This window comes from Trichomycterus rosablanca, chromosome 2 (genome assembly GCF_030014385.1).
Source record: "Trichomycterus rosablanca isolate fTriRos1 chromosome 2, fTriRos1.hap1, whole genome shotgun sequence".
In the NCBI taxonomy this organism is placed as follows: Eukaryota; Metazoa; Chordata; class Actinopteri; order Siluriformes; family Trichomycteridae; genus Trichomycterus; species Trichomycterus rosablanca.
Genome location: NC_085989.1, coordinates 54418010 through 54445121, shown reverse-complemented (window position 1 = coordinate 54445121; position 27112 = coordinate 54418010). Strand labels below are relative to the sequence as shown.

The following is a 27112-nucleotide window of genomic DNA, read 5'->3' as shown; positions in this document are numbered from 1 at the left end:
CATCTTACTGGTCGCACCTTTCTGTTATGATGAAAGGAGTTGGACCCAAGATGCAGATTTTAGTTGCATGAGCAACTATATTTATTAACAAAAATAAAACACAAACACAGAACAAACAAAAATGGAAACGCGAAACAAATATGAGACGTTACAATCACACCGCTGGGTGGCATCGACTCAAATGAAACAGAAATCAAAGACAATAACTTGGGAATGTGAGCCTCGAACTGAGGTAGCTGACTTTGCATACACGCGAGCTTCACCACTGCACCAAACAGCAATTAAACAGGACAACAGAGTGAGCACAGATAGAGCGGAGCCATTGCCACAACGCAGGTTACCGGCGACCGCCAGATGATCAGCAACTCTGTAATAAAGCAACAATAAGAGTTAAAGAGTGAACACAGGTCAGATTGGAACCAGGGTCGTACAGACCCAAGGCAAGCGCTCTAAGCACTACCCTATGTGAGAGTTAGGAAGTAGCCTGACTTAATAGAAGATGAAGCTGCCTAAAGCTATAGCCCCCACTAAAGGTTAGCCTCCTGCTAACAGTGCAGAGAGAAAACCAGCGCTAATGCCAACAACAAGCCCTGGATTACCAGCAATGTCGAACAAATTCAACATTTTCTTTAATCATTTTGACTTCGCTGTTCCAGCACTAACTGTTCCTGACTGCCACAACATCACACCCATACCCTCCCCCCACCAGGATCCTGCTTCTTCTACTGTTCACACCTGTCCAGCTGTTAACTCCTCACCTTCTCAAATGCAAACCCACACTCACCTCCACCAGGATATCAGCAGAGACACCACAGCCTCTTCAATACCCTCTTCACACATTCTATTCACCAGCGCTTCAGACCAAGTCATCAGCAACCCTCCTCCTTTTCACCGGTACATCACTGCGTATCAGGTTAAGGGGCAGCTAAAAAGACTTCACACAAGGAAAGTGGCAGACCCGGACAAAGTGTGTTCTAAAATGCTCAAGTCCTGTGCTGCTGAACTGGGTGAACCTTTACAGTACAGCTTCAACCTAAGCCTGCGACTGGGGGGGGGGGTCCCAACACTGTGGAAGACGTCATGCCTCATTCCTATGCCAAAATCTGGGAATCTCAGTGAGCTAAATGACTTTAGGCCCGTTCCATTAACGTCACACATAATGAAGACCATGGAAAGGCTGCTCCTACATCTCATCAGACCCCAGGTTAAGCATGCTGTAGACCCACTACAGTTTGCCTATCAGGAGAAGGTGGGTGTAGAAGATGCCATCCTCTACTTTCTTCACCGGGCTTACTCCCACCTGGACAAGGGGAACTGCACTGTGAGAATTGATTTCTCCAGTGCCTTCAACACCATCCAGCCCCTACTACTAAGAGATAAACTGACCAGGATGCAAGTGGACCCATACCTGGTAACATGGATCATGGACTACCTAACTGGCCGACCACAGTATGTCAGACTAAGGGATTGTACTTCAGAGACTGGAGCACCACAGGGAACTGTGCTTTCCCCTTTCCTGTTCACACTACACACATCAGACTTTAATTACAACTCAGAGACTTGCCACATGCAAAAGTTTTCTGACGACAGTGTGATTATTGGGTGTGTACGGGATGGACAGGAGGAGGAGTATAGGGACCTGGTTGATGACTTTGTTGCTTGGTGTCGGTTGAACCATCTACAATTAAATTCATCGACAATCAAAGAGATGGTGGTGGACTTTCATAGATCTGGGCATCCCTTGCAGCCGGTCTCTATTGAGGAGTCTAATGTGGAGTTAGTGAGGACCTGCAAGTACCTTGGGCTGCAGCTGGACGATAAATTGGACTGGTCTGAGAGCACGGACAATATGTACAAAAAGACACAAAGACAGCTTTATTTCCTGAGAAGGCTGGGGTCCTTCAGCAAATGTAGGACACTCCTGCAGATGTTTTATCAATCTGTGGTGGCTAGCACTCTCTTTTATAGTGTGGTGTGCTGGGGAGGCAGCATTAAGAAGAGGGATGCAACACGGCTGGATAAACTGGTCAGGAAAAGGAAAGGTGGTCGGAATAGAGCTGAATTCACTTGTAACTGTAACAGAGAAAATGACTCTGAACAAAGTGTAGCATGAAATTGATAGAAAGACTTATTGCTGGATTAAACATCGACACATTTCTTCAGTTTTCTCTGTGTCCGGCAATCTCCATGTCTATTTATCTTCAAAGCCTGTTTATGATGTTCCCCTGTTGGAATGCCTCCAAGTTTACACCCCCACAGAGGGAACCCTAAAACCTTTCGGCATGGACGTGTTACTCCGCAGGGGACTTTTAAGACTGATCAGAGCTCTAAAATTGCCAAGGTAATCTGTGGTCTTAACCAGATCGGGGCATTAAGTTCAGCTTTTGGTGCCAGCAAGTCCGGCCAGATGCCACCATTAAACTCTGATTGTTTACACTTAAGGATGCTAAAGACATAAAGCCACTTTTACGACTCCAGAGGCCAGAGACAATGTGTGTCCCCACACACACACACACACACACACACACACACACACACACACACACTGGAATTAAGGGACTTATTTACTAAAATAAGTTTATTCTAAACGAAGGACCTTTAACTATTCCCTTTACAAATTTGTATGTGTTACAATACAAGTTGACCGTTGATTATTTTGTTTCTATTTTTATCTACCACTCTTGGCTCCCACACAAGAATATCATCATATACAGTATAAGATGAAACAGAACATGTGTACTCCAATATGTATTAAATGTTCGTATGTTAGACTTCTTTTATCGATATATGGTTTTTAGATTTAGTTCTGTTTTTGTGTTAGTGAACAGTTTGAATAAGTTACTAAAAGTTTTAGAGTAACTTTACAAGAACTCTTTATGAACAAAACTATAAAGTTTATTGTATCAAAACTTGTTTTTCCAAAATAGGGTTGTAGCACCACCTGCTGGTTGTCAGCAGTTAAAAGTACATAGTGGGAGGAGACCTATAGCCACGTGATCTTAAAGAGAAGTTTAAACTGATTGGTTTAGACTCAGATAACACCGCCCCTTGTTGCATGGTTTAAAAACCCAAGGCGGGCCTTAAGTTTCAGTAGAGTTAAGGAGAGGAGGAACAGAAAGTTTTGGAACAGATCTGAAGATGGAGTAAATTGAAGTAAGAGGTCGACCAGGCCTCAGAACCAAAGCTGCATGGTAGCATGCCTGCTAACCGTTAGCCTTCGCAAATTTGGGTTAAACAAAAGTTCGCATTTGGACAAAGTCCTTATTTGACCGCGTGTGGGAATCCAACTTTTTAAGGAGATAGCACGTGGTAACCGGAGAATACAGACCTGTTGAGAGACAAAGCGAGGAAAGGTGCGTCAGTTGGCCAGGAAGGACACCCTCTCTACGCGTGTGTGTTTGAGATTCTTCGGTGAAGAGACGGTGGTAACGGCCATCGATCTACGGACCAAAAGCCCGAAACAGAGTCAACAAGGACCACCGCTAGATGATCTAAAACCTGGGCCTCTCTCTCAAGGGAGCTGGGAGCACAGTCACCAAGAAAACCATTAGTAACACACTTCGCCGTAATGGATTAAGATCCTGCAGTGCCCGCAAAGTCCCTTTGCTCAAGAAGGCTCATGTACAGGCCTGTCTGAAGTTTGCCAATGAACACCTGAATGATTCAGAGAAAGCTTGGGAGAATGTGATATGGTCAGATGAGACCAAAACTGAGCTCTTTGGCATCAACTCCACTCGCCGTGTTTGGAGGCAAAGAAATGCCCAGTGGGGATGGTGTTCTTGGGGTCATATCCAGCATTTCTCTGCTCCCAGCTCCCTTGAGATCATTGACAAGCTCCTCCTGTGTAATTCTGGACTGACCTCACCTTTCTCAGAATTATTTTTACCCCACGAGGTGAGATCTTGCATGGAGCTTCAGAGCAAGGGCGATTGACTGTGATATTGTATTTCGTCCATTTTCGAATGATCGCACCAACAGTGGTCTCTTTCTCAACAAGCTTCTTGCTGATGGTCTTGTAGCCCATTCCAGCCTTGTGCAGGTCTACAATCTTGTCCCTGACGTCCTTTGATAGCTCTTTGGTCTTGCCCATGGTGGTTGAGAGATTTGAATGGAAGAAACTGATTCTGTGATAGGAGTCTTTTATACAGGGACAGGACTAATTTGTGTGCCTCATGGGCACATAACCGGTCTGTGGGGGTCATAATTCTTGCTGGTTGTTAGGGGATCAAATACTTATTTCCCTTAATTAAATACAAATTAATTTATAACTTTTATTTAATTTTTCTGAATTTTTTGTTGATATTCTGTCTCCCTCTGTTAAAATAAACCTTCCATAAAAATTATAGACTGTTCAAGTCCTTGTAAGGGGGTAAACTTACAAAATCAGCAGGGGATCAAATACTTATTTCCCCCACTGTATATATATACAGGGGTTGGACAAAATAACTGAAACACCTGTCATTTTAGTGTGGTAGGTTTCATGGCTAAATTGGACCAGTCTGGTGGCCAATCTTCATTAATTGCACATTGCACCAGTAAGAGCAGAGTGTGAAGGTTCAATTAGCAGGGTAAGAGCACAGTTTTGCTCAAAATATTGCAATGCACACAACATTATGGGTGACATACCAGAGTTCAAAAGAGGACAAATTGTTGGTGCACGTCTTGCTGGCGCATCTGTGACCAAGACAGCAAGTCTTTGTGATGTATCAAGAGCCACGGTATCCAGGGTAATGTCAGCATACCACCAAGAAGGACAAACCACATCCAACAGGATTAACTGTGGACGCAAGAGGAAGCTGTCTGAAAGGGATGTTCGGGTGCTAACCCGGATTGTATCCAAAAAAACATAAAACCACGGCTGCCCAAATCACGGCAGAATTAAATGTGCACCTCAACTCTCCTGTTTCCATCTCCTGTCCGTCGGGAGCTCCACAGGGTCAACATACACGGCCGGGCTGCTATAGCCAAACCTTTGGTCACTCGTGCCAATGCCAAACGTCGGTTTCAATGGTGCAAGGAGCACAAATCTTGGGCTGTGGACAATGTGAAACATGTATTGTTCTCTGATGAGTCCAACTTTACTGTTTTCCCCACATCCGGGAGAGTTACGGTGTGGAGAAGCCCCAAAGAAGCGTACCACCCAGACTGTTGCATGCCCAGAGTGAAGCATGGGGGTGGATCAGTGATGGTTTGGGCTGCCATATCATGGCATTCCCTTGGCCCAATACTTGTGCTAGATGGGCGCGTCACTGCCAAGGACTACCGAACCATTCTGGAGGACCATGTGCATCCAATGGCGGTGCCGTGTATCAGGATGACAATGCACCAATACACACAGCAAGACTGGTGAAAGATTGGTTTGATGAACATGAAAGTGAAGTTGAACATCTCCCATGGCCTGCACAGTCACCAGATCTAAATATTACTGAGCCACTTTGGGGTGTTTTGGAGAAGCGAGTCAGGAAACGTTTTCCTCCACCAGCATCACGTAGTGACCTGGCCACTATCCTGCAAGAAGAATGGCTTAAAATCCCTCTGACCACTGTGCAGGACTTGTATATGTAATTTCCAAGACGAATTGACGCTGTATTGGCCGCAAAAGGAGGCCCTACACCATACTAATAAATTATTGTGGTCTAAAACCAGGTGTTTCAGTTATTTTGTCCAACCCCTGTATATATATATATATATATATATATATATATATATATATATATATATATATATATATATATATATATATATATATACAGTGTATCACAAAAGTGAGTACACCCCTCACATTTCTGCAAATATTTCATTATATCTTTTCATGGGACAACACTATAGACATGAAACTTGGATATAACTTAGAGTAGTCAGTGTACAGCTTGTATAGCAGTGTAGATTTACTGTCTTCTGAAAATAACTCAACACACAGCCATTAATGTCTAAATAGCTGGCAACATAAGTGAGTACACCCCACAGTGAACATGTCCAAATTGTGCCCAAATGTGTCGTTGTCCCTCCCTGGTGTCATGTGTCAAGGTCCCAGGTGTAAATGGGGAGCAGGGCTGTTAAATTTGGTGTTTTGGGTACAATTCTCTCATACTGGCCACTGGATATTCAACATGGCACCTCATGGCAAAGAACTCTCTGAGGATGTAAGAAATAGAATTGTTGCTCTCCACAAAGATGGCCTGGGCTATAAGAAGATTGCTAACACCCTGAAACTGAGCTACAGCATGGTGGCCAAGGTCATACAGCGGTTTTCCAGGACAGGTTCCACTCGGAACAGGCTTCGCCAGGGTCGACCAAAGAAGTTGAGTTCACGTGTTCGGCGTCATATCCAGAGGTTGGCTTTAAAAAATAGACACATGAGTGCTGCCAGCATTGCTGCAGAGGTTGAAGACGTGGGAGGTCAGTCTGTCAGTGCTCAGACCATACGCCGCACACTGCATCAACTTGGTCTGCATGGTCGTCATCCCAGAAGGAAGCTGACGCACAAGAAAGCCCGCAAACAGTTTGCTGAAGACAAGCAGTCCAAGAACATGGATTACTGGAATGCCCTGTGGTCTGACGAGACCAAGATAAACTTGTTTGGCTCAGATGGTGTCCAGCATGTGTGGCGGCGCCCTGGTGAGAAGTACCAAGACAACTGTATCTTGCCTACAGTCAAGCATGGTGGTGGTAGCATCATGGTCTTGGGCTGCATGAGTGTTGCTGGCACTGGGGAGCTGCAGTTCATTGAGGGAAACATGAATTCCAACATGTACTGTGACATTCTGAAACAGAGCATGATCCCCTCCCTTCGAAAACTGGGCCTCATGGCAGTTTTCCAACAGGATAATGACCCCAAACACAACCTCCAAGATGACAACTGCCTTGCTGAGGAAGCTGAAGGTAAAGGTGATGGACTAAACCCAATTGAGCACCTGTGGCGCATCCTCAAGTGGAAGGTGGAAGAGTTCAAGGTGTCTAACATCCACCAGCTCTGTGATGTCATCATGGAGGAGTGGAAGAGGATTCCAGTAGCAACCTGTGCAGCTCTGGTGAATTCCATGCCCAGGAGGGTTAAGGCAGTGCTGGATAATAATGGTGGTCACACAAAATATTGACACTTTGGGCACAATTTGGACATGTTCACTGTGGGGTGTACTCACTTATGTTGCCAGCCATTTAGACATTAATGGCTGTGTGTTGAGTTATTTTCAGAAGACAGTAAATCTGCACTGCTATACAAGTTGTACACTGACTACTCTAAGTTATATCCAAGTTTTATTTCTATAGTGTTGTCCCATGAAAAGATATAATAAAATATTTGCAGAAATGTGAGGGGTATACTCACTTTTGTGATACACTGTATATATATATATATATATATATATATATATATATATATATATATATATATATATATATATATACAGTGGGGGAAATAATATGGGGGGTATATATATATATATATATACAGTGCTCAGCATAAATGAGTACACCCCAACAGATCTGTCAGAAAACCTTTAGTTTCTTTCCAGAATCAACATTTTCTATGGGATACAATGCTACAAAATACTCCTACAAATGTGGACCATTGATTGCAAACAGTATTTGTTCATTTGTACACACAAAGTAATTTTCTTAACAAATTAATTCAAGACCATGTTGCAAAAATGAGTACACCCCAATGAAAGTCTTAGGAGTTTAGACTACAAAAGTCTAATTAACACTAATTAAACAACATGTGAGTTTAATTATTCATTAAACAGGTGTCCAGCAGACAGTTCACACTTTAAAAAGTGTTACTTAACAAAGAAAACCCCGTCCCATTTCATGCTGTCAGAGGTGACATCACATGAAAGAGAAATGTTACAAGACCTGAGAAAGAATAGCATTTCTTTACACAAAAAAGGTAAAGGCTACAAGAAGATCGGCAAAGCTTTACTGATCAGCATGAATACTGTAGCAAAAGTGATACAAAAGTTTAACAAAGATGGAACTGCAACCATCTCACAGAGACGTCCAGGCCATCCATGGAAGTTAACACCCGAATAGGAGCGTCTTCTGATGAGAAGGGTTGAAGAAAATCACCATGCAAGTTCACTGCAGTTAGCTAAAGAGGTAAAAAGCCAAACTGGCTTGACTTTTTCCCATGACACAGTACGGCATACACTGCAGAAGAATGGCATGCATGTGTATTGTCCACGAAGGAAGCCTCTCCTAAAGCCCATGCACAAAAAATCCCACGTAGAATTTGCCAGGGCCCATGCTGAAAAAGATGAAGACTACTGGGACTCTATACTCTGGAGTGATGAGACCAAAATAAATGTTTTTGGAACTGATGGCTTCCAAACTATGGCGTTGCAAAGGTAAGAAGTACAAAGAAGAATGCCTGGTGCCTACAGTGAAACATGGTGGTGGCAGTGTCCTTAAGTGGGGCTGCATGAGTACTACTGGTGTTGGGGAGCTGCATTTAATCTATAGTATCATGAATTTACAGATGTACAGCTCTATATTGAAGGACAAGATGCTACCATCATTCCGTGCCCTTGGTTGTCATGCACTTTTCCAACATGACAATGATCCAAAACACACATTTAAGGCCACTGTTGCATTTCTAAAGAAGAACAGGGTGAAAGTGATTCAGTATGTCTCCTGATTTGAACCCAGTCGAACACTTATGGGGAATTCTGACGACACAAGTTGAGCATCACTCTTCATCCAGCATCCAGGCTCTAAAAGAGGTTGTTCTTGAAGAATAAAAAAAGATAGACGTTGCAATTTGTCGCCAACTTGTTTATTCCATGCCTAGAAGACTTAATGCTGTTCTTAAAAATTATAGAGGTCATACAAAATAGTAGATGTAGTACTTTTTGATGTAGGGTGTACTCATTTTTGCATCAGCTCATTTAAGTAAAACTGAATATTTTGTAATCTAAGTTGTATTATTAACCTTACTTTTATGCTATGGGTTAAAGTAATGTTCTATGAAGCTCAGTCTTTTCAAAATTTTAAAAATTGTTCCTGTGTTCAGTGAGATATTGATTAAAATCTTACTTTTCAAAGGGGGTGTACTCATTTATGCTGAGCACTGTATATATATATGTAACACCCTCCTGATATGCCTTACCCGCATAGTCAGGGGGTGCACACCGAAATGCAGTAAAGATTATTTAATCAGTGCGGTGCCTCCACTATGTATTTGACCCTTAGCAGATTGTACTACCCTACTGCAGTAATAATCAGATCAAGCACATAGAAAATAAGTCATTAAAGGAAATAACCAGCAATACTCCACTGTTTGTAGAACCAATAACTGAAATATTTATTTATAAACCCTTCCATAGGTAAACATTTAAAAGTATGGCATAGTTAGCCCTCTTTAAAGGAAAGAAGAAGAGAAAGACAAAAAAAAAAAAAAACATTAATCCCCTCTTCCCAGACACCAGAACAGTATTTACAAATTTGCTATTCCCCAAATTCCCCATTCGAGACACAATACAAAATACAAAATCTCAATACAAAACAGTACCACGTATACCTTAAATATTATACCCAATGTTCACACTATTGTTGAAAAGCATACTTCGTTGAGACCCTTTGTTTTGATCGTCTTTAGTGCACTTGAACAAAGTTGATTATATCCGAACTGTCCGTATGAATCAGTAGAATGACTGAATCAAAAGAGTCGATTCTTACTGACTCTCCCGCTCCGTATGTGACAACAATGAATCAGATGGCTCAAATGAACCGATACTCACACTTCGACGTCCCGAATTACCACTCACAAGTTTTATCCGTTGTAGATACAAACTGAAGTGAAGAGTCCTTACGGAAACAAGAAAAAAAACAAAAGAGAAACCGCCTCGTTCAGAATACGGTTATGAGATGCTGAAATTGGCGCTCGTCACGGTGTTCAGCGCAGACCAACGAACTTCGGAATCCTTCGTCTCCAAGCGCGCACGGCAACTGCTGCTTCACTGGCTCCTCAACATCTTCTATGTTGATGACCAATAAAACCAGATACCATAACTTCGTGTTTCATAAAGAAAAACCGATAACTTTCCTTTGTTTTTCTTTTCCACGGAAAACAAAAAAACAACCGTTCTCCTAGTGTGCTCCTCTCTACCCGCCTTCCAAAATCCGTCCCCCCACATCCCATTGGTCAATGTCCAAAGTCTCTCAGACTCCAAGCGGGAAACCCAACAGAACTCTGGGTAATGTAGTCAATTTCGCGTTTATCATGTGACAACATATAATAGCGAAAATAAAGAAATAGAGAATCATACATTCAAAAAAACCCAAAAAGGTATTGCTGTTTTCCCTTTAATACCTAAAATTTAGCAAACCCTTACACTCTCCCCCCACTAAAAATCTGCATGTCCCCAGGCAGTGTTCCCCCTTTATAACCCCTTCTGGATTTCCATATGGAAATATATATATATCCCTACTTCAATATCTATCGCCTGGGCATTAAATACGGAAAGTATACAAAAATCGGTCTACAGGTGGCACATAAGGTGGGTGAAGGCCACCACCACATATAATAACTTAGGCCCCCTCCCACAGGGACAGAGTTCTGGTTTACAGTTCTAGTATCAGCTTGAAAAGCTGTTACACTTTCCCTTACTGGGTTTCCCAATTCATTGTATGTCAAACGTGCAGCAGGTCTCCTAGTCCTGGATGGCCCCCCTAAATCCCCTACTCTATCACTTCCTTCCCCATTGGTATTACTCCCATCAGACCTCCCACTACTCTCCCTTGGCCGCTCCTCCACACCACGCGAGAACTCCACCTCATCAGCCACGACATGGGTCTCATCCGCATCCATAGGTAAGGTGCACGCAACATCATCTTCCGATGTTCGGCGTGATTCACGGACCCTGCTTCTGCTCTCTAAAGTCCTATCGGGAATCTGACGGGGTCTCAAAACCCTGCTACTCCCCCCGGGACTAGGCTCAGCCTCCTGGCCCCACCTTACCTCTTGCCCCAGAGGTAGGAGATGATTTCGATGAAGAGTTTTCATGGGGCCTTCCCCGCTCAAGGGTTTTACCCGGTATACTGGGAGATCAGGCAGTGCGGCATCCACCACATAAGGACGGGATCTCCATCGATCCGCTAGTTTTCCTCTACCCTCCAACCCAAAGTTGCGAATGAGGACTCAATCTCCAGGGCGGAGGCAGTGATACCTTACTCTCTGATCATATCTTCGCTTGTTATGTCGATTCATCCTGTTGGATGCATCCTGAGCCAACTGATTAGGCTCTCCCTAACTCTTTCTTCATTCGGGACACATAAGAGGAGTGAGACACTCTTGATGCCTCGTCCCCAGAGATCCCAAAACACAAATCTATAGGTAATCTAGCTTCCCTACCAAAAATCAAATAATAGGGTGAAAACCCGGTTGCCTCATTTGCAGTACAGTTGTAGGCGTGCACCAAATGTGTAACATATTGACTCCACCTAGCTTTCTGCTGCTCGTTCAAGGTGCCCAACATGTCCAGCAGAGTCCGGTTAAACCGTTCTGGCTGTGGGTCTCCTTGAGGGTGATAGGGTGAAGTTCTAGATTTCACCACTCCCAGCGAGTTCAGCATCTCTCGAATCAGCTGACTCTCAAAGTCTCTGCCCTGATCGGAATGAATTCGGTTGGGTAACCCATAGTGAACAAAATAATTGTCCCACAAGGTCTTAGCCACTGTGATAGCCCTCTGATCCCTCGTAGGATACGCTTGTGCGTACCGAGTAAAATGATCAGTGACCACCAGAATACTACTCTTGTTCTGTGAATCCGGCTCTACAGACAAAAAATCTATACACACCAGGTCCATGGGACCCGAACTGTGTAGGTGTGACAAAGGGGCGGCCTGGCGAGGTAAAGTTTTCCTCTTGATACACCTTTCACAGGTGCGGCAATAGGTCTCCACATCTGCCTTCATCTTGGGCCAGAAGAACCTATCCCGTACCAAGGAATAAGTCTTATCAAACCCAAGATGGGCATTATCATCATGCAGTGACCCAAGGACCAGACTCCGGAACCGTTCAGGCAGTACCAGCTGAAACCTAATTCGCTGGTCAGAGAGCTTCAACTCCCTATAAAGTAATCCGTCCCGAAGAGACAGTTTCTCCCACTCCCTTTTCATAACTATAATGTCCGGATGCCTTCCCTGAACACTCTGTGCCGGCTTCTTCTTATCAAGTGCCAACCAAACCTTCCCCAACCCAGGGTCATTTTTCTGAGCTGCTCGAATGTCGTCGTGGCCCAAAGTCGGGAGTGATCTGACCCCCACTCGTGTGCTGTCACAATAGGCCTTGGGTAGAGCCCAAGCATCCCCACCCAGTTGTTCTGCAACACAACTTGTCAGGGGCATTCCCTTATCACCAACAAACAGACCCTGGCACATAGCCCTCACCCCAGGGGCTGGGATTTCCTGCCAGTCATCATCTGGGGAAAGACTCTCATGGGGCCGCCTAGACAATGCATCGGCATCAGTATTATTTCGCCCCGGTCGATATTTCAGCCCAAATGTATACATAGACAAGGCGGACAACCACCTGTGCCCTGTAGCATCCAATTTTGCAGATGTGATCACGTAAGTCAGCGGATTGTTGTCCGTTCGGACTTCGAACGGCACTCCATAAAGATAATCGTGGAGCTTGTCTACCACCGCCCACTTCAGTGCCAGAAATTCCAGCTTATGAGCGGGGTATCTCTTTTCAGAGGGTGACAAACTCCGGCTGATGAAAGCCACAGGACGCAAATCACCCTCGTGCTCCTGGTACAAAACCCCCCCCAAACCTTCCAAGCTAGCATCCACATGCAGCACATATGGCCTCTGGGGATCGGCAAAAGTTAACACAGGGGTCCGAGTTAATTGTCTTTTAAGCTTTTCCAAAGCAATCCCACACTCCTCCGTCCACCTTGGCCCAAATGGCTCTTTGCTTCGGTTATGGCCGGGACTCCGGGCTCCGTTCCCCGATGTCGGGTTAGCAGAGTTCCGTAATAACTCATTCAAGGGCTGACATATCCGGGAGAAATCCTTGACAAACCTACGGTAGTACCCGCAAAAACCCAAGAACGACCGGAGCTCTGACACAGTCTTGGGCTCCGGCCATGCAGACACCGCCTCTATCTTGGACGGATCTGTGGCTATCCCGTCCTGAGAGACTATGTGACCTACATAGGTTACAGACGTCCTTCCAAACTGACACTTGTCCAATGACAGTTTTAAGCCTTCCGCCTTCAGGCGGTCTAGAACTTTGAGAAGCCTCTCCTCATGTTCCTCCAATGTTTTTCCAAACACTATGAGGTCATCTAGGTACACGAGGACTTCTAGAAAATTCATATCTCCTACCGTACGCTCCATAACCCTCTGGAATGTGGCAGGGGCTCCCGAGATCCCTTGAGGCATTCGCTCAAACTGATAAAACCCTAACGGACAGATAAAAGCTGTTTTTTCTTTGTCCGCCTCACTCATGGGGATTTGGTAGTACCCACTTCTCAAGTCCAATACCGAAAACCACTGGCTTCCGGATAGGCTGTGAAGTGCGTCCTCAATCCGCGGGACTGTATATTGATCGGGTACTGTTCTCTGATTTAAGGTTCTATAGTCCGCACACATCCTCACTTTACCTGTCTTCTTACATACGACCACTATCGGGGAGGCATAAGGGCTCTTGGAATCCGAAATTATTCAATTTTCCTTAAGCTCATACAAATGGTTACGCACATCCTCTATGTCAGCTGGAGCAAGGCGACGGGAGCGCTCCCTGAAGGGTCTCGAATCAGATAATCGTATCTCATACTGAGTGCTTCGGGAACAACCTACATCCCACTCATGACATGAGAACACCTCGGGTCTTTGCAACATAGCCTTAGTGAGATGGTCCTTAGCCTCCCTGGGCATGGGGGACTCCCCAAAATCAAAGGAAGCCTCGGATAGCATACCAGTCGGTCGCGGGGTGGTTGTAAGCGGTGGCGGTACCCTTGTGACAGGGAAAATGTTGGCTAACGGGGTGCCTTTATTCAACACCACAGGCCTACTAGTCACATTACGCACCACCACTGACATACGTTTCTTAGATAATGTGGACATAGGGTGTACCTCTGGCCTAACGTGTACTTTTGCAGCCCTATCCATCTCATCATGCTGCTCTACCAGCAACCAGGGTTGAGTCACTTCACCCATTAACTTAGGCATGCCGACAACCCGTACGGCTTCACCCGGCGGTACAGTGATAGGATTCTTCTGAATGAACCACAGAGTCCCCCTTTGTTCAGGAACCTCCCCATCAGTGTCCGTCATAGTCAAAGTCTCATACACCTCTCGTAGCTTAGGATGTATGTGCATAGTACTCAGGAACCGTTCCCCACTCTGGGTTCGGCATGCCTCAAAAAGTTTCCTGACTATTTGTGTATTTGTCCCCACTAAAAGGGCCACTGAAGACCCCAAACCAGGGTCTGGACACACTAGGGCCAGGGTGTCAAGACCTTCCTGCACCCCTGCAATCTCTCCAGAAAAATCCAGTCTAATGGATAGGTAACCATCGTATGGGTATTTCTGAGAGCTGAGTCCCCAAATTTCCAGGTCATTCAAAGGCGCTAATGGTAAATGTTGCAAATGAGCATCGTAGAAGCTCTTATACAAAATGGTCACTTGGGATCCACTATCCAACAGTGCTCGGCAGGGAATCCCTTCAACTTTAACAGGTATTTCAGATGTGGGTCCCACCAAACCAGTAGGGATTTTCGGTGTGGCTATCTTAGTGGTCGCGCAGGTGTTGGAACGTGCTTCCACAGGGGCTCTGGGCCGTTCCTTCACAGGGCCCCGAGGAAGTTTCCCTGCTGCCGGGCAATCAGTTTCTTGGTTACCTTGCGCAGATCTTCCTCCCCTCGACAATCTCGCCTCAGGTGTCCATCCTCACCACACCTATAGCAAAAAATTTCCATTGGTGTAGTTGAGGATCTAGCCCTGTCTACCGGCACGTCATTTGACCCGGGCTGCCGCCGAGTCTCTGTCCGTCCAAGGGACTCACCAGACGTTGACTTAATGGCCGCCACCTTCAACAGCCCTGACACCTGACCTGACAACCCTTTTACCTCGTTTCTCAACTGGTCTAACTCCACATCTTTCTCCAATGCATGGGCAGAGGCGGTGGAGACACGAGCTTTCACCTTCTCCCAGGCCTGGCCCCATGCCTCCTCTTCCCGAATCTCTCTCAGCAATTCAGAAAAGGAGGGCGGCTCCCTTAGACTTCGAGTAACTCGGAGTCTGAGGGCAACCATGTCATCAATCAGAGCCCCCTTAGTGATTTGTTCCATACGCACTCCGTTCATTTCTTTTTTCGCTATCCCCCCTTTTGCTAAAGCTTGGTGGAGTAGTTTCTCCAAACGGTAAGCAAATTGTGAAAGCTGTTCCCCTTTATTTTGGTATGTGTACCGAAATTTAGCCATTAACTCAGCCCCAGACTCGGTGGAACCATACGTGGTATCGAGGGCAACCAAATAGTCAACCACTGTAGCTGAAGGCTCACTAACCTTCAAAAATCTAATGATGTCGGAGGCGGGTCCCCGCAAACTTTCCGCCACCCTTTGTTTTTTTGCGGCCTCCGAACATCGCCACTCACTAACCATCTGGTTGGCTTGTTCTGCCCAAACCTCATAGTCCTCTTCTCCAGGAGGAACTGGTCTAAGACCTGAAAACAATCTTAGCTTCCTATAGCTAGGTCCATCCGCTGCCCCTTGCTCACAACGATCCATCAATGCCCCTATAGCTTTTACCAACTCCAAGCTAAGGTCCATTTTAGGGCCTACAACCTCCCCAGCTACAGTTTTCTCACTAACTCGGGCCGGAACTTCTGGCTCCCGGGAGGGATCCCTTACTGTGCTGCTGGTACCCCCAAGCTCCCCCCCTTCTAAGCCATTCACTAAAAACACTGGCCAAGGTCCCGCTTCTCCTTCTACACCAATCATAGCAGGGACTAATGATGCTTCTAAAACATTCTTAGTCTCTACTAAGATGACTTCATGGTCGGTATTTGAACACCAACGACCCCGTATCCTAGTACGCCCCCATACTTTAACAGTATCTAGTACATCCAGGATGACATCATCTGACACACCCCTAGGAACCTTTCCCAGCACTAATGCACAGTCCGGGGGAATGTTTAGCTTTCGGCTCTCTACGACAGCCTGAGTTATGTACATGCTTGCTCTATTACCGTTAACTACCAATCTACCAGAAGAAATAATGGGAACAACCTTGTTCCCGATCCCAGCGGTCCCTCCAAATGTAACACCCTCCTGATATGCCTTACCCGTGTAGTCAGGGGGTGCACACCGAAATGCAGTAAAGATTATTTAATCAGTGCGGTGCCTCCACTATGTATTTGACCCTTAGCAGATTGTACTACCCTACTGCAGTAATAATCAGATCAAGCACATAGAAAATAAGTCATTAAAGGAAATAACCAGCAATACTCCACTGTTTGTAGAACCAATAACTGAAATATTTATTTATAAACCCTTCCATAGGTAAACATTTAAAAGTATGGCATAGTTAGCCCTCTTTAAAGGAAAGAAGAAGAGAAAGACAAACAAAAAAAAAAAAACATTAATCCCCTCTTCCCAGACACCAGAACAGTATTTACAAATTTGCTATTCCCCAAATTCCCCATTCGAGACACAATACAAAATACAAAATCTCAATACAAAACAGTACCACGTATACCTTAAATATTATACCCAATGTTCACACTATTGTTGAAAAGCATACTTCGTTGAGGCCCTTTGTTTTGGTCGTCTTTAGTGCACTTGAACAAAGTTGATTATATCCGAACTGTCCGTATGAATCAGTAGAATGACTGAATCAAAAGAGTCGATTCTTACTGACTCTCCCGCTCCGTATGTGACAACAATGAATCAGATGGCTCAAATGAACCGATACTCACACTTCGACGTCCCGAATTACCACTCACAAGTTTTATCCGTTGTAGATACAAACTGAAGTGAAGAGTCCTTACGGAAACAAGAAAAAAAACAAAAGAGAAACCGCCTCGTTCAGAATACGGTTATGAGATGCTGAAATTGGCGCTCGTCACGGTGTTCAGCGCAGACCAACGAACTTCGGAATCCTTCGTCTCCAAGCGCGCACGGCAACTGCTGCTTCACTGGCTCCTCAACATCTTCTATGTTGATGACCAATAAAACCAGATACCATAACTTCGTGTTTCATAAAGAAAAACCGATAACTTTCCTTTGTTTTTCTTTTCCACGGAAAACAAAAAAAACAACCGTTCTCCTAGTGTGCTCCTCTCTACCCGCCTTCCAAAATCCGTCCCCCCACATCCCATTGGTCAATGTCCAAAGTCTCTCAGACTCCAAGCAGGAAACCCAACAGAACTCTGGGTAATGTAGTCAATTTCGCGTTTATCATGTGACAACATATAATAGCGAAAATAAAGAAATAGAGAATCATACATTCAAAAAAACCCAAAAAGGTATTGCTGTTTTCCCTTTAATACCTAAAATTTAGCAAACCCTTATATATATATATATATATATATATATATATATATATATGCACTCCCAGAAAGTGATTTGGGAAAATTGATGTTTATAATGATTTGTTAATAGGTGGTTCTTGTTAACACACAATACATTATATTAGCATACATTACATAATGTGATATCATTAACTATTAGAGACAATATACAGTACAGAGATTAAAGAGCTTTTTTTTTGCATAAACTATAATCTCCCTTCACTTTCCTGAGGATTCATAATAATAGTAATAATAATTTAGGTTAAACACTGAGACATGTGGCTGGATTCATAAGGTTTACCTGCACTGAATGAACAGATTCATAAACACACTACTGTACCTTTTACATTATAGTGCAGGTACATGAGATAGCATTAATTCATGTCTTATTTCATGAGTGATTAATAATTGATTCCTACATGTAATACATGAATTAATTCATAATTAATATGCACTAGTTCATTTTGTCTAATGTAAGTGGTGCTGAGCAAATGCTAAACAATAACAGTATTAAGTATATTAATGACATTAAATTCATTATTTTTTAAAAACAAAGCAACAAACAGCTGAAAATGCTGCTCAGTAGTGGAACTGAACAGAGCTCCACCCGGAGCTGCGCAGAGAAATGTCCCGCCGCCCCCGTCCCAGCGGTTCTCTATGGTCGTGTCGCTACTCTGTTCTCTCTACGGCTCTGGAATCGATTGCTCATCCTGCGTGTCCCGGATGTTTAGTCTGAATTTTTTAATCTGAATTTTGTGATCTGAATTTGAGCAACCTGAATATATATTATTTGAATTTTATAAACTTGAATTTTTGATTATGAATTTGTTAACATCGAAAAATGAAAGTGAAAATGAGTTATTGTAAAATATGTGGGTTGAATTCTGAGGCAAAAAAAAGTTCAGTAATCAAAATTCAAAGACTTTTAAATAGTAATCAAAATTCAAAGGCTTTTAAATTTCAAAATCTGATGAGACAGATTTACTTCCATACACGAACATTCTAAATTGCTAAATGACAACTTCTGCTAAATTGATTATAACTTTTGAATAAAAGATTCAAAATTATTGATTCAAAAAATGATAGATTCAAAATTATTGTCTTGACAAATGGCTCACAAAATTGCAAACATTTCATATGCTCTATATTTTTCTCTATATTGCACAGAAATGTGTTCAAAATGTAAGTATTTTTGTATGAAATAAAAATTGAGAGTTTTTTTAGGTTGATTTTGGAGGATTTTTCTATAGATTTGGTTATATTACACTTAAAAAACCATACTAAGTTTTATATCATTTTAAAGAACTAATTCTTCTGGTTATAATGGTGTGTATATATAGTCTATGCTATGTACTGTATTTACACAATAAGGTTTTTTCTATGACTATGTCACATAGTGTCCGAAAATGGAATGTTCCACTCAGGCATGAAAGGGTTAATGGTGCCTTCACAGATGTGCAAGTTACCCATGCCATGGGCACTAACACACCCCCATACCATCAGAGATGCTGGCTTTTAAACTTTGCGCTGATAACAATCCGGACAGTCCTTTTCCTCTTTGGCCCTTAGGACACGACGTCCATGATTTCCAAAAACAATCTGAAATATGGACTCGTCAGACCACAGGACACTTTTCCACTTTGCGTCAGTCCATCTCAGATGAGCTCGGGCCCAGAGAAGCCGGCGGTGTTTCTGGGTGTTGTTGATATATGGCTTTCGCTTTGCATGGTAGAGTTTTAACTTGCACTTGTAGATGGAGCGACGATCTGTGTTCACTGACGATGGTTTTCTGAAGTGTTCCTGAGCCCATGTAGTAATATCCGTTACAGAATGATGTCGGTTTTTAATGCAGTGCCGCCTGAGGGGTCGAAGGTCACGGGCATTCAATGTTGGTTTTCGGCCTTGCCGCTTACTTGCACAGATTTCTCCAGATTATCTGAACCTTTTGATGATATTATGGACTGTACATGATACGTTGATGATTGAGAAACGTTGTTCTTAAACTGTTTCCAATTAACCTGTTCACCTGTGAAATGTTCCAAACATCAAATTCAAAATGAGAGTCCTCTAATAGGCATCAAATTCAAAATGAGTGAATATTTGCAAAAAAACAATAAAGTTTATCCGTTTGAACATTAAATATCTTGTCTTTGTAGTGTATTCAATTGAAAAGGATTTGCAAATCATCGTATTCTGTTTTTATTTATGTTTTACACAACATCCCAACTTTATTGGAATTGGGGTTGTATTTGAAATTCTTAATAGAGTTTGAAAAGTGCGAAAACTTTTTGAAGAACCCTTGAATAAACCCAAAAATTAATACTTAAACTAAAATACATTAAATAATCATAAACTGAACAGGGGGTCAATTCAGTGCAGTTTCACTCATTTATTAACATAATTTATTTATTAAACCTTGGATATTTAGAGCAGCTAATTTTGAATGGCCACTCCCTAGAAGTACCTTAATTTTGAATGGTGGAGGCTTTAGCAGACGCATTTATTCAGAGTGATTTACAATTGTGCCCAAAAACAATCCATGCAATTGGGGGTTAAGGGCCTTGCTTAGGGGCCCACAGTGGTAACTCAGGGGTGAGGGGCACGGGTGAGCTAACACTGTATTTCCATCATGATCAGTTAGGCTGAAATAAATAATCATTTGTACTTTAAAGTGTTCATTATCTTCATCACACAATATTTTGTCATTTTTATTTACAGACTCCAGCTCTAACCTTTATCCAGCAGAAACAGAATTGGTAAGCAGTTCTAAGTTTATCTTTGCATTCATGGTTACAAATATTTTTATAATAATTTCTCTTTTTTGAGGTTTTAGGGAATTTGTTTATATTTTAAAATATATACAACCCCAAATAAAAAAGACAATAGGAATAATGCAAACAAAAACAGTCCAAAAAGAGGACAGCAAGAAATGGAGTTTTTCAAGTGTCATTTTGTCCCGATTGTCCTGGCTTTCCATCTTAACGTGTACTCTAATGGGGACGGGTCAAGACAGTGGTGTTTGTGCAGTAATTCTGTATTGTAGAGCTTGATAAAGGTTTGATAAACTAATCCCTCAGACATCAGTTATTGATGAGTGGTGGTTCTTGATCCGGCGCCGTCTGAGGGATGGAAGATCACAAGCATTCAGCTTAAGCTTTCACCTTTGGTCTTTATGCACTGAAATTCATCCTGATTCCTTGAATGGTTTAATGATATTCTGCACTGTAGAGGGAGAACATGCAAATCCCTTCCCTTTCTTTGAGGAATCTTGTTGTTAGACATACACATTTTTTACACATGTTGTTGACAAACTGGAGATCCTCTGATCATCTTTGCTCCTCAAGGACTTGTGGATACTGCTTTTGTACCAAATGTTGTGATCAGAGCTCTGTGGGGGCCATATCATCATTTCCAGAACTCCTTCTTCCTCTTTACACTGAAGATTTGCTGCAATTTGCTAAATCTGCAAGGAACCTCCGCTTGAGTGTTGCCTGCAGACACATTATTGTACCAATTTCCAGTCCTTCAGTGAACAAAATGTTTTCTGTTATGGCCATATATTTCAAATTTTGACTCATCACTTCAGAGCACCAGCTTCCATTTTTCTGCACCACCGTTTTTATCTTTTTGTGCATAGTCACTTGGCCTTGTTTCCACGTCAAAGTTATGGTTGTTTGGGCACAAGTCTTCCATGAAGACCACTTTGACCAGACTTCTTTGAACAGTACAGTGGACTGGTGTAACTGGATTCTGCCAGTTCTGAGCTGATTACACTGCTGCTTAACTTCTGATTTTGAAGAGAACTAAGCATGATGTGTCTTTCATCTGCTGTACTAAGTTTATTTGACTGAGCTCTGAGTCTACGGTTCTCAGAGTTGCTTGTTTCTTTGTGCCCATTCAAAAGAGCTTGAACAGCGAATGTTTAAACCCCAGTTTACTTTGAAACCTTTGCCTTGGAGAGACCCTGTTGATGCAGTAGATCTACTTTGTGTGTTGTTGCTGTGCTCAGTCTTGCCATGGTGTATAACCTGTGATGAAACTGTCCACAACCTCACCATTGTAGCAGAATGGCTGTTCCTCACCCTAGTTTAAACCTCACACACAGCTGTTTCAGTTTCATTTAATGAGAAACCTACATATGAAACCTACAATCTACATATACAATGATTATTATCACCTGTTTGGTATAATTAATTAATCATGAATCTGTAGTACTACAAAATCCCTGAATCACACAAACATATAAGTACTAGTTGTTAATACATTTTCAAACTAAAATGAGAGCAGATTCATAAAGTGGATTCAAACTGGAACAGATTGTGTCATCTTATAAATGACGGGAAGTAAAATGTTACATTTAAGCACAAAAACAAGAACATTTACCAAAATCATTGAAATGATTCAACAAAATGTTTAAATGTATTTTACAGGAAGAAAAGATGAAGCTTGGAGTAGAAGAATCTGAATCAAAATGTCAAGTGAAGATAAAAACAATTACTAGACTTCATCTTCTGGAAAAGCAGAAAGTAAAAATGAAAACTTCAGATGTTATTCAACTAACTTCTCTTTCATTACATTGTCAAGAACCTTGTGAAGAAAAAGATCTGGTTCAAACCTTTCTACAAAGGTTGTTACTGATGGATTACAGAGCAAGATACATCACCACCAAAGAAGAAGCCACTGCTTTAGACCCTCCTTCTGCAGATACAGATGAAGAAGTTGATGCATTTTCTGAGCTTGTTTGCCAAAAAGCTTCATCTTTTGATGATGAGAGTGTATACAATCCTATCCATCCCATGGATCTTCAGATGGCGGTGTTCCACTGCTCAGACAGTTTCCTGAAGCAACTAGTAGTGACTAAACTCTCTCAGTGTCAGTACGCTCTGCCTCTAATGATGAGAAATCTATTTACTGGAAAGATTGAGTTTCCTCTGTGGACATTTCGCCAAATTATTAAAAGTTGCAAAACCACTGACACTTCTGGTACCATAATCAGTAAAACCCAGCATGTTTATGAAGCAGAAACTCCAATGGTGGTGTTCTTCAGGTTAGGGGACGTGTCCTTTTCCAAGTCTCAGCTGATAAACAGCTTGATCAATGAGAAGCATCAGACATTCTTCCACAGACACTGTCCAGGCAGCATTAAAAAACGTCTACTGATGGATGGAGTTGTGGAGATTGCTTGGTACTGTCCATCTGGAAAGGAAACTGATCATTTTACTGACTGTGTTGCCTTCTGTAATCTACATGGTGATGCAGAAACCAGTAAAGAACAACTGGATATTCTGACTGAAATGTCGTCTGTAAATGTTGTTCTTTTATCTGATCCTAACAATGAAATAAATAAGGAGATGCTACAGAAGTTTCTAAAAGACCCCAAACCACTCATCTGTCTCCTTTCTGAGGATAGTTCAGGTGTCAGTAGGATTAAGAATGGAAAATACAGAAATGGTCTAAAGGACAGAAATCTGTCAGACATATCTAAAAACCTCAAAACAACCATCACAGAGTGTCTGTCCAAGTCATCTTCTGTTTTTAAACTTGAGGATTTATACAAAAACAATGAGATCAGCACAGATGAAGATGATCCTGAATGCAGGAAAGGAAAAGAAGCTGCACTAGAGATAATAAAACAGCTGGAGGGGAAGGAAATATCCACATTAAAGGAAACACACCTGCCATGTCAAGGGAAGCTCTGGCATGAATGGTGTCAGATAAACAAAGACTCACATCGACTTCAAGGAAACAATTTAGAAATGCAAAAGAGTGAAAAACAAACACAAATGAAACAAATCCGTGAACAGCAACAAAAAAATGGACAATCAGGATTTTTAAAAGAATTTATTTCCTCACTGAATTCTCTATCAGGAAATGAAAAATTATTCTTTATTAAATGGCTCGAGATTCTACTGGACAAACAAACCTCAGATGATCTTTCAAATCTTCATCACAAGTACAATGAAACATGGACAAGGGTTTTAGACCTTAAAAATAAACATGACACATCAGAAAGAGAAAAGTTGAAGGCTGAGCAAACAGAACTTGAAGAAATATCTGTAAAACTGAATGCAGCAACATTTGGTCTGGAACACATCTTCAGAGAGATGGGTCAGATATATGAGTCGGGGAAGAAAACATCTGGAGAAAGAAGTATGTCAAATCTCCCCAAACTTGCTGCAGAACTCATAAAATTTGGTCTTCCAATGGAGTTGATGGATGGTGATGCTTCTCATGTTCCTCTGATTTGGGTTTCAGCAGTTCTAGATGAACTCATAAAGAAACTGGGAGATCAGAGAGTCTTTGTGCTGTCAGTTCTAGGGATTCAGAGCACAGGAAAATCCACCATGCTGAATGCCATGTTTGGACTCCAGTTTGCTGTCAGTGCTGGAAGGTGCACCAGAGGAGCTTTCATGCAGCTGGTCAGAGTATCAGAGGAGATGAAGGAGCAGCTGAAGTTTGACTACATTCTTATTGTAGATACTGAAGGTCTAAGAGCACTTGAGCTTACAGGAAAATTCACTTACCATCATGATAATGAACTTGCAACATTTGTTGTAGGTCTTGGAAATCTGACTTTGATCAACATATTTGGTGAGAACCCTGCTGAGATGCAGGAGATTCTTCAGATTGTTGTTCAGGCCTTCCTGAGAATGAAGAAGGTCAAACTAAATCCCAGATGTATGTTTGTCCATCAGAATGTTGGTGACATCACTGCTGGAGAGAAGAACATGGAGGGTAGGAGACATCTACAGGAAAAACTGGATGAAATGACAAAATTAGCTGCTAAAGAAGAAGACAGTGAAGCTGAGTGCTTCAGTGATGTTATTGCTTTCAATGTACAAGATGATGTTCAGTATTTTGCACAGCTCTGGGAGGGCAGCCCACCAATGGCTCCACCAAACCCCTCATACAGTGAAAATGTTCAGAAGCTAAAAAGAGCTATTTTCACAAATGCTACCAAGTCTCATAGTATGGAACTCTCAGAGTTTAAATCACATATCAGTGATCTGTGGAAGGCTCTACTGAACGAGAACTTTGTTTTCAGTTTTAGAAACACACTGGAGATTGCAGTCTACAGGAAACTAGAAACTGAGTTTGGAAAATGGACCTGGTCCCTCAGAAGTGCCATGTTAGAATATGAAGAAAAACTGCACAACACAATTAAAAACAAAAAACTACAAAAGATTGAGGACAAAGATATTTATGATCACATGAAGAAGACCAAAGAAGAAGTGGAGAAATCAATGAAGTGTTACTTTGAAGAGGACAAGGACAAAGACATTTTAATTCAGTGGAAAGTGAGATGTGAACAGAGAATTAAACAACTTCTTGAAGATCTTGTCAAAAAAGCAAAAACAAACCTGAATGATTTTCTTCAACAGCAAAAAGCTCGAGAAACTTATGATCACAAAAAGACAGAGTATGATGAAAAGCTCTTCAGTATGAGTAAAGCACTTGCTCTACAACTAAAAAGCACAGAAACTGATGAACGAGTCCTCAGACAGGGATTTAATAAAGTGTGGAACAAATGGGTCTCTGATCTAACACAAGACACACCTGTAGAGAAACCTTTAGATGTTTGGGAGGATGTGATACAGATTCTATCTGAAGGTAATGAACAAGCTGCTGTGTATGAGCGAATATCTCAGGAAGATTACACAAAGATACACAGCCTGGGAGATTATTCATGTTACATTTTGAAGACAATGAAAATGATTCCTTTTGAAGTCCAGGAGTCAGTGAGGAACCTATTCAACAATGTCAACCAAGAATCTGAGGACTTGATCAAGAAGATCTGCAGCAAAATTACAGGACTGGGATACAAAAAAAGCTACATTCAGGAAATATCTGACCAGGTCAAACACAGAGTTGAGAAATATCACAGTGAGAACAAGACAATAAAGCTGAAGAAGGAATTCACTCTGGATCTCTGTCTTCATGTGTGTTATCATGCAAAACCCAAAATCACCAAGATCCAACAACAGTTTATAGATCAAAATGATGTAAGAAAGTATCTGGAAAAGCAGAAACCACAATATTACAGCATCTTCCAAAACTACTGCAGAGGAGCAACAACCACAACAGTATTTGGTGAACTTATCTACAACAATCTTGTACCAGCCATCCTGGAAGCCGTCTACAATAAAACTGCTATTGATCTGTCAACACAGATGAGATCAGACATGCCAGAATTTAATGGTAACAGGTCACAGCTTGAGAAACACATCCTGAAATCTCTAGCAGAGCAGGAGAACTTTGAGAAGTACATGGAGTACATCCACCATCCCAAGAAACACTTTAAACAGTTTATTACAGAAAACGTTGATAAATACATCACTGAAAATAACAGAGAGGTTCTGAATCTTCTCAAAGGAAATCTGAAACACAAAGAGCAGAAAGTGATGAACGCTCTGAACATCACAACTGAAGAAGTGAAGAAGAGCAGTGGTGATGCAAACATGTGGCTGAGAAGTTTGAAGAATTCACTAACAGATGAGCTGAGCTTAAAAGAAATAACCTGCACTGGTCTGGAGGAAATTACAGATTTAGATTTACTTCAGCAGGTTGTGTGTGATGGTCTCACAAAGATGATGTCAAAACAACATAAAAGCTTCAACATTGTAACAGACATCAACATGGAGAAGTTCAGGAAGAAACCAGATGAGATTCTGATTGAACATCTCTGTCAGTGCTGCTGGGCTCAGTGTCCATTCTGTAAAGCCATCTGCACCAACACAATGGAGGATCATGATGGAGATCACAGTGTCCCCTTCCACAGAGTAGATGGAATCATAGGATGGCACAAAAGATACACAACAAATCTCTGTGCTAATATTTGTACAACTTTAGTACAAAGTAATAAACGCTTCTACCCCCGTCATGATACAGATGTGTCAGTACCCTACAAAATCTACAGAACAGCAGGAGGAGAATATGCCAAGTGGAGCATCACCCCTGATAATTCAGAGCTCACATACTGGAAGTGGTTTGTGTGCAGCTTCCAAACAGACCTGGAAAAGTATTATGGTAAATCATTCCAGGGACACAGAAAGATTCCCTCTGGATGGAGAAAATACACAAAAACACAAGCTATAGAGAGTTTGGATGAATATATCTGAAGAATTGTACACACACACACACACACACACACTACACACACAAACTCTACATACACAGACACACATGATATACTGTAAGTACACACACAACAGATATATAATGATTACTTATTAACATGATCAAATGAGTAATTATTTATATTCTCGATGCTGTAATGAGTCATTTTAAGTTTTCAGGGTTGTGAGATTAGTAGAATGAGCATAAATTTGATCTTTTCTTTTAAATGACTGTAATAATGATTGTGGTTTTAAATGTAAGTGAATGTTACAATATCTTAAAGCTCACCAGCAGTTTCATTTCAGTACATTTCTGCAGAATCTCTACTGAATATTTCGATTTATACATCAGGATTAAGATTTATGGATAATTCATTTCTGATTAACTGATTATTAACCAACAGTAAAACATTATTCAAATAACATGATTACTTCATGTATATTAATGTGTATTCTAAATCTGATGCAACAATTTGCAA

General features: G+C 42.0%; 2 protein-coding genes across 2 annotated transcripts; one reads left to right on the top strand and one right to left on the bottom strand.

The window, feature by feature from the left end:
• Window positions 1-14791: 14791 nt before the first annotated feature.
• Window positions 14792-16180, bottom strand: LOC134302292 (paraneoplastic antigen Ma1 homolog). Its single transcript, XM_062987347.1, has one exon. It carries the CDS (start codon window positions 16178-16180, stop codon window positions 14792-14794), a length of 1389 nt encoding a protein of 462 aa, XP_062843417.1.
• A 5776-nt stretch (window positions 16181-21956) lies between these two features.
• On the top strand, window positions 21957-26636 carry LOC134302284 (interferon-induced very large GTPase 1-like). The gene has a single exon (XM_062987336.1). The coding sequence runs from the start codon at window positions 21957-21959 to the stop codon at window positions 26634-26636; it is 4680 nt and encodes a 1559-aa protein (XP_062843406.1).
• The last annotated feature ends 476 nt before the right edge of the window (window positions 26637-27112 follow it).

Coding starts and splice junctions, on each gene's coding strand:
- LOC134302292 (XM_062987347.1), bottom strand. CDS start 16,180: ATGTACATAACTCAGGCTGTCGTAGAGAGCCGAAAGCTAAACATTCCC.
- LOC134302284 (XM_062987336.1), top strand. CDS start 21,957: ATGAAGCTTGGAGTAGAAGAATCTGAATCAAAATGTCAAGTGAAGATA.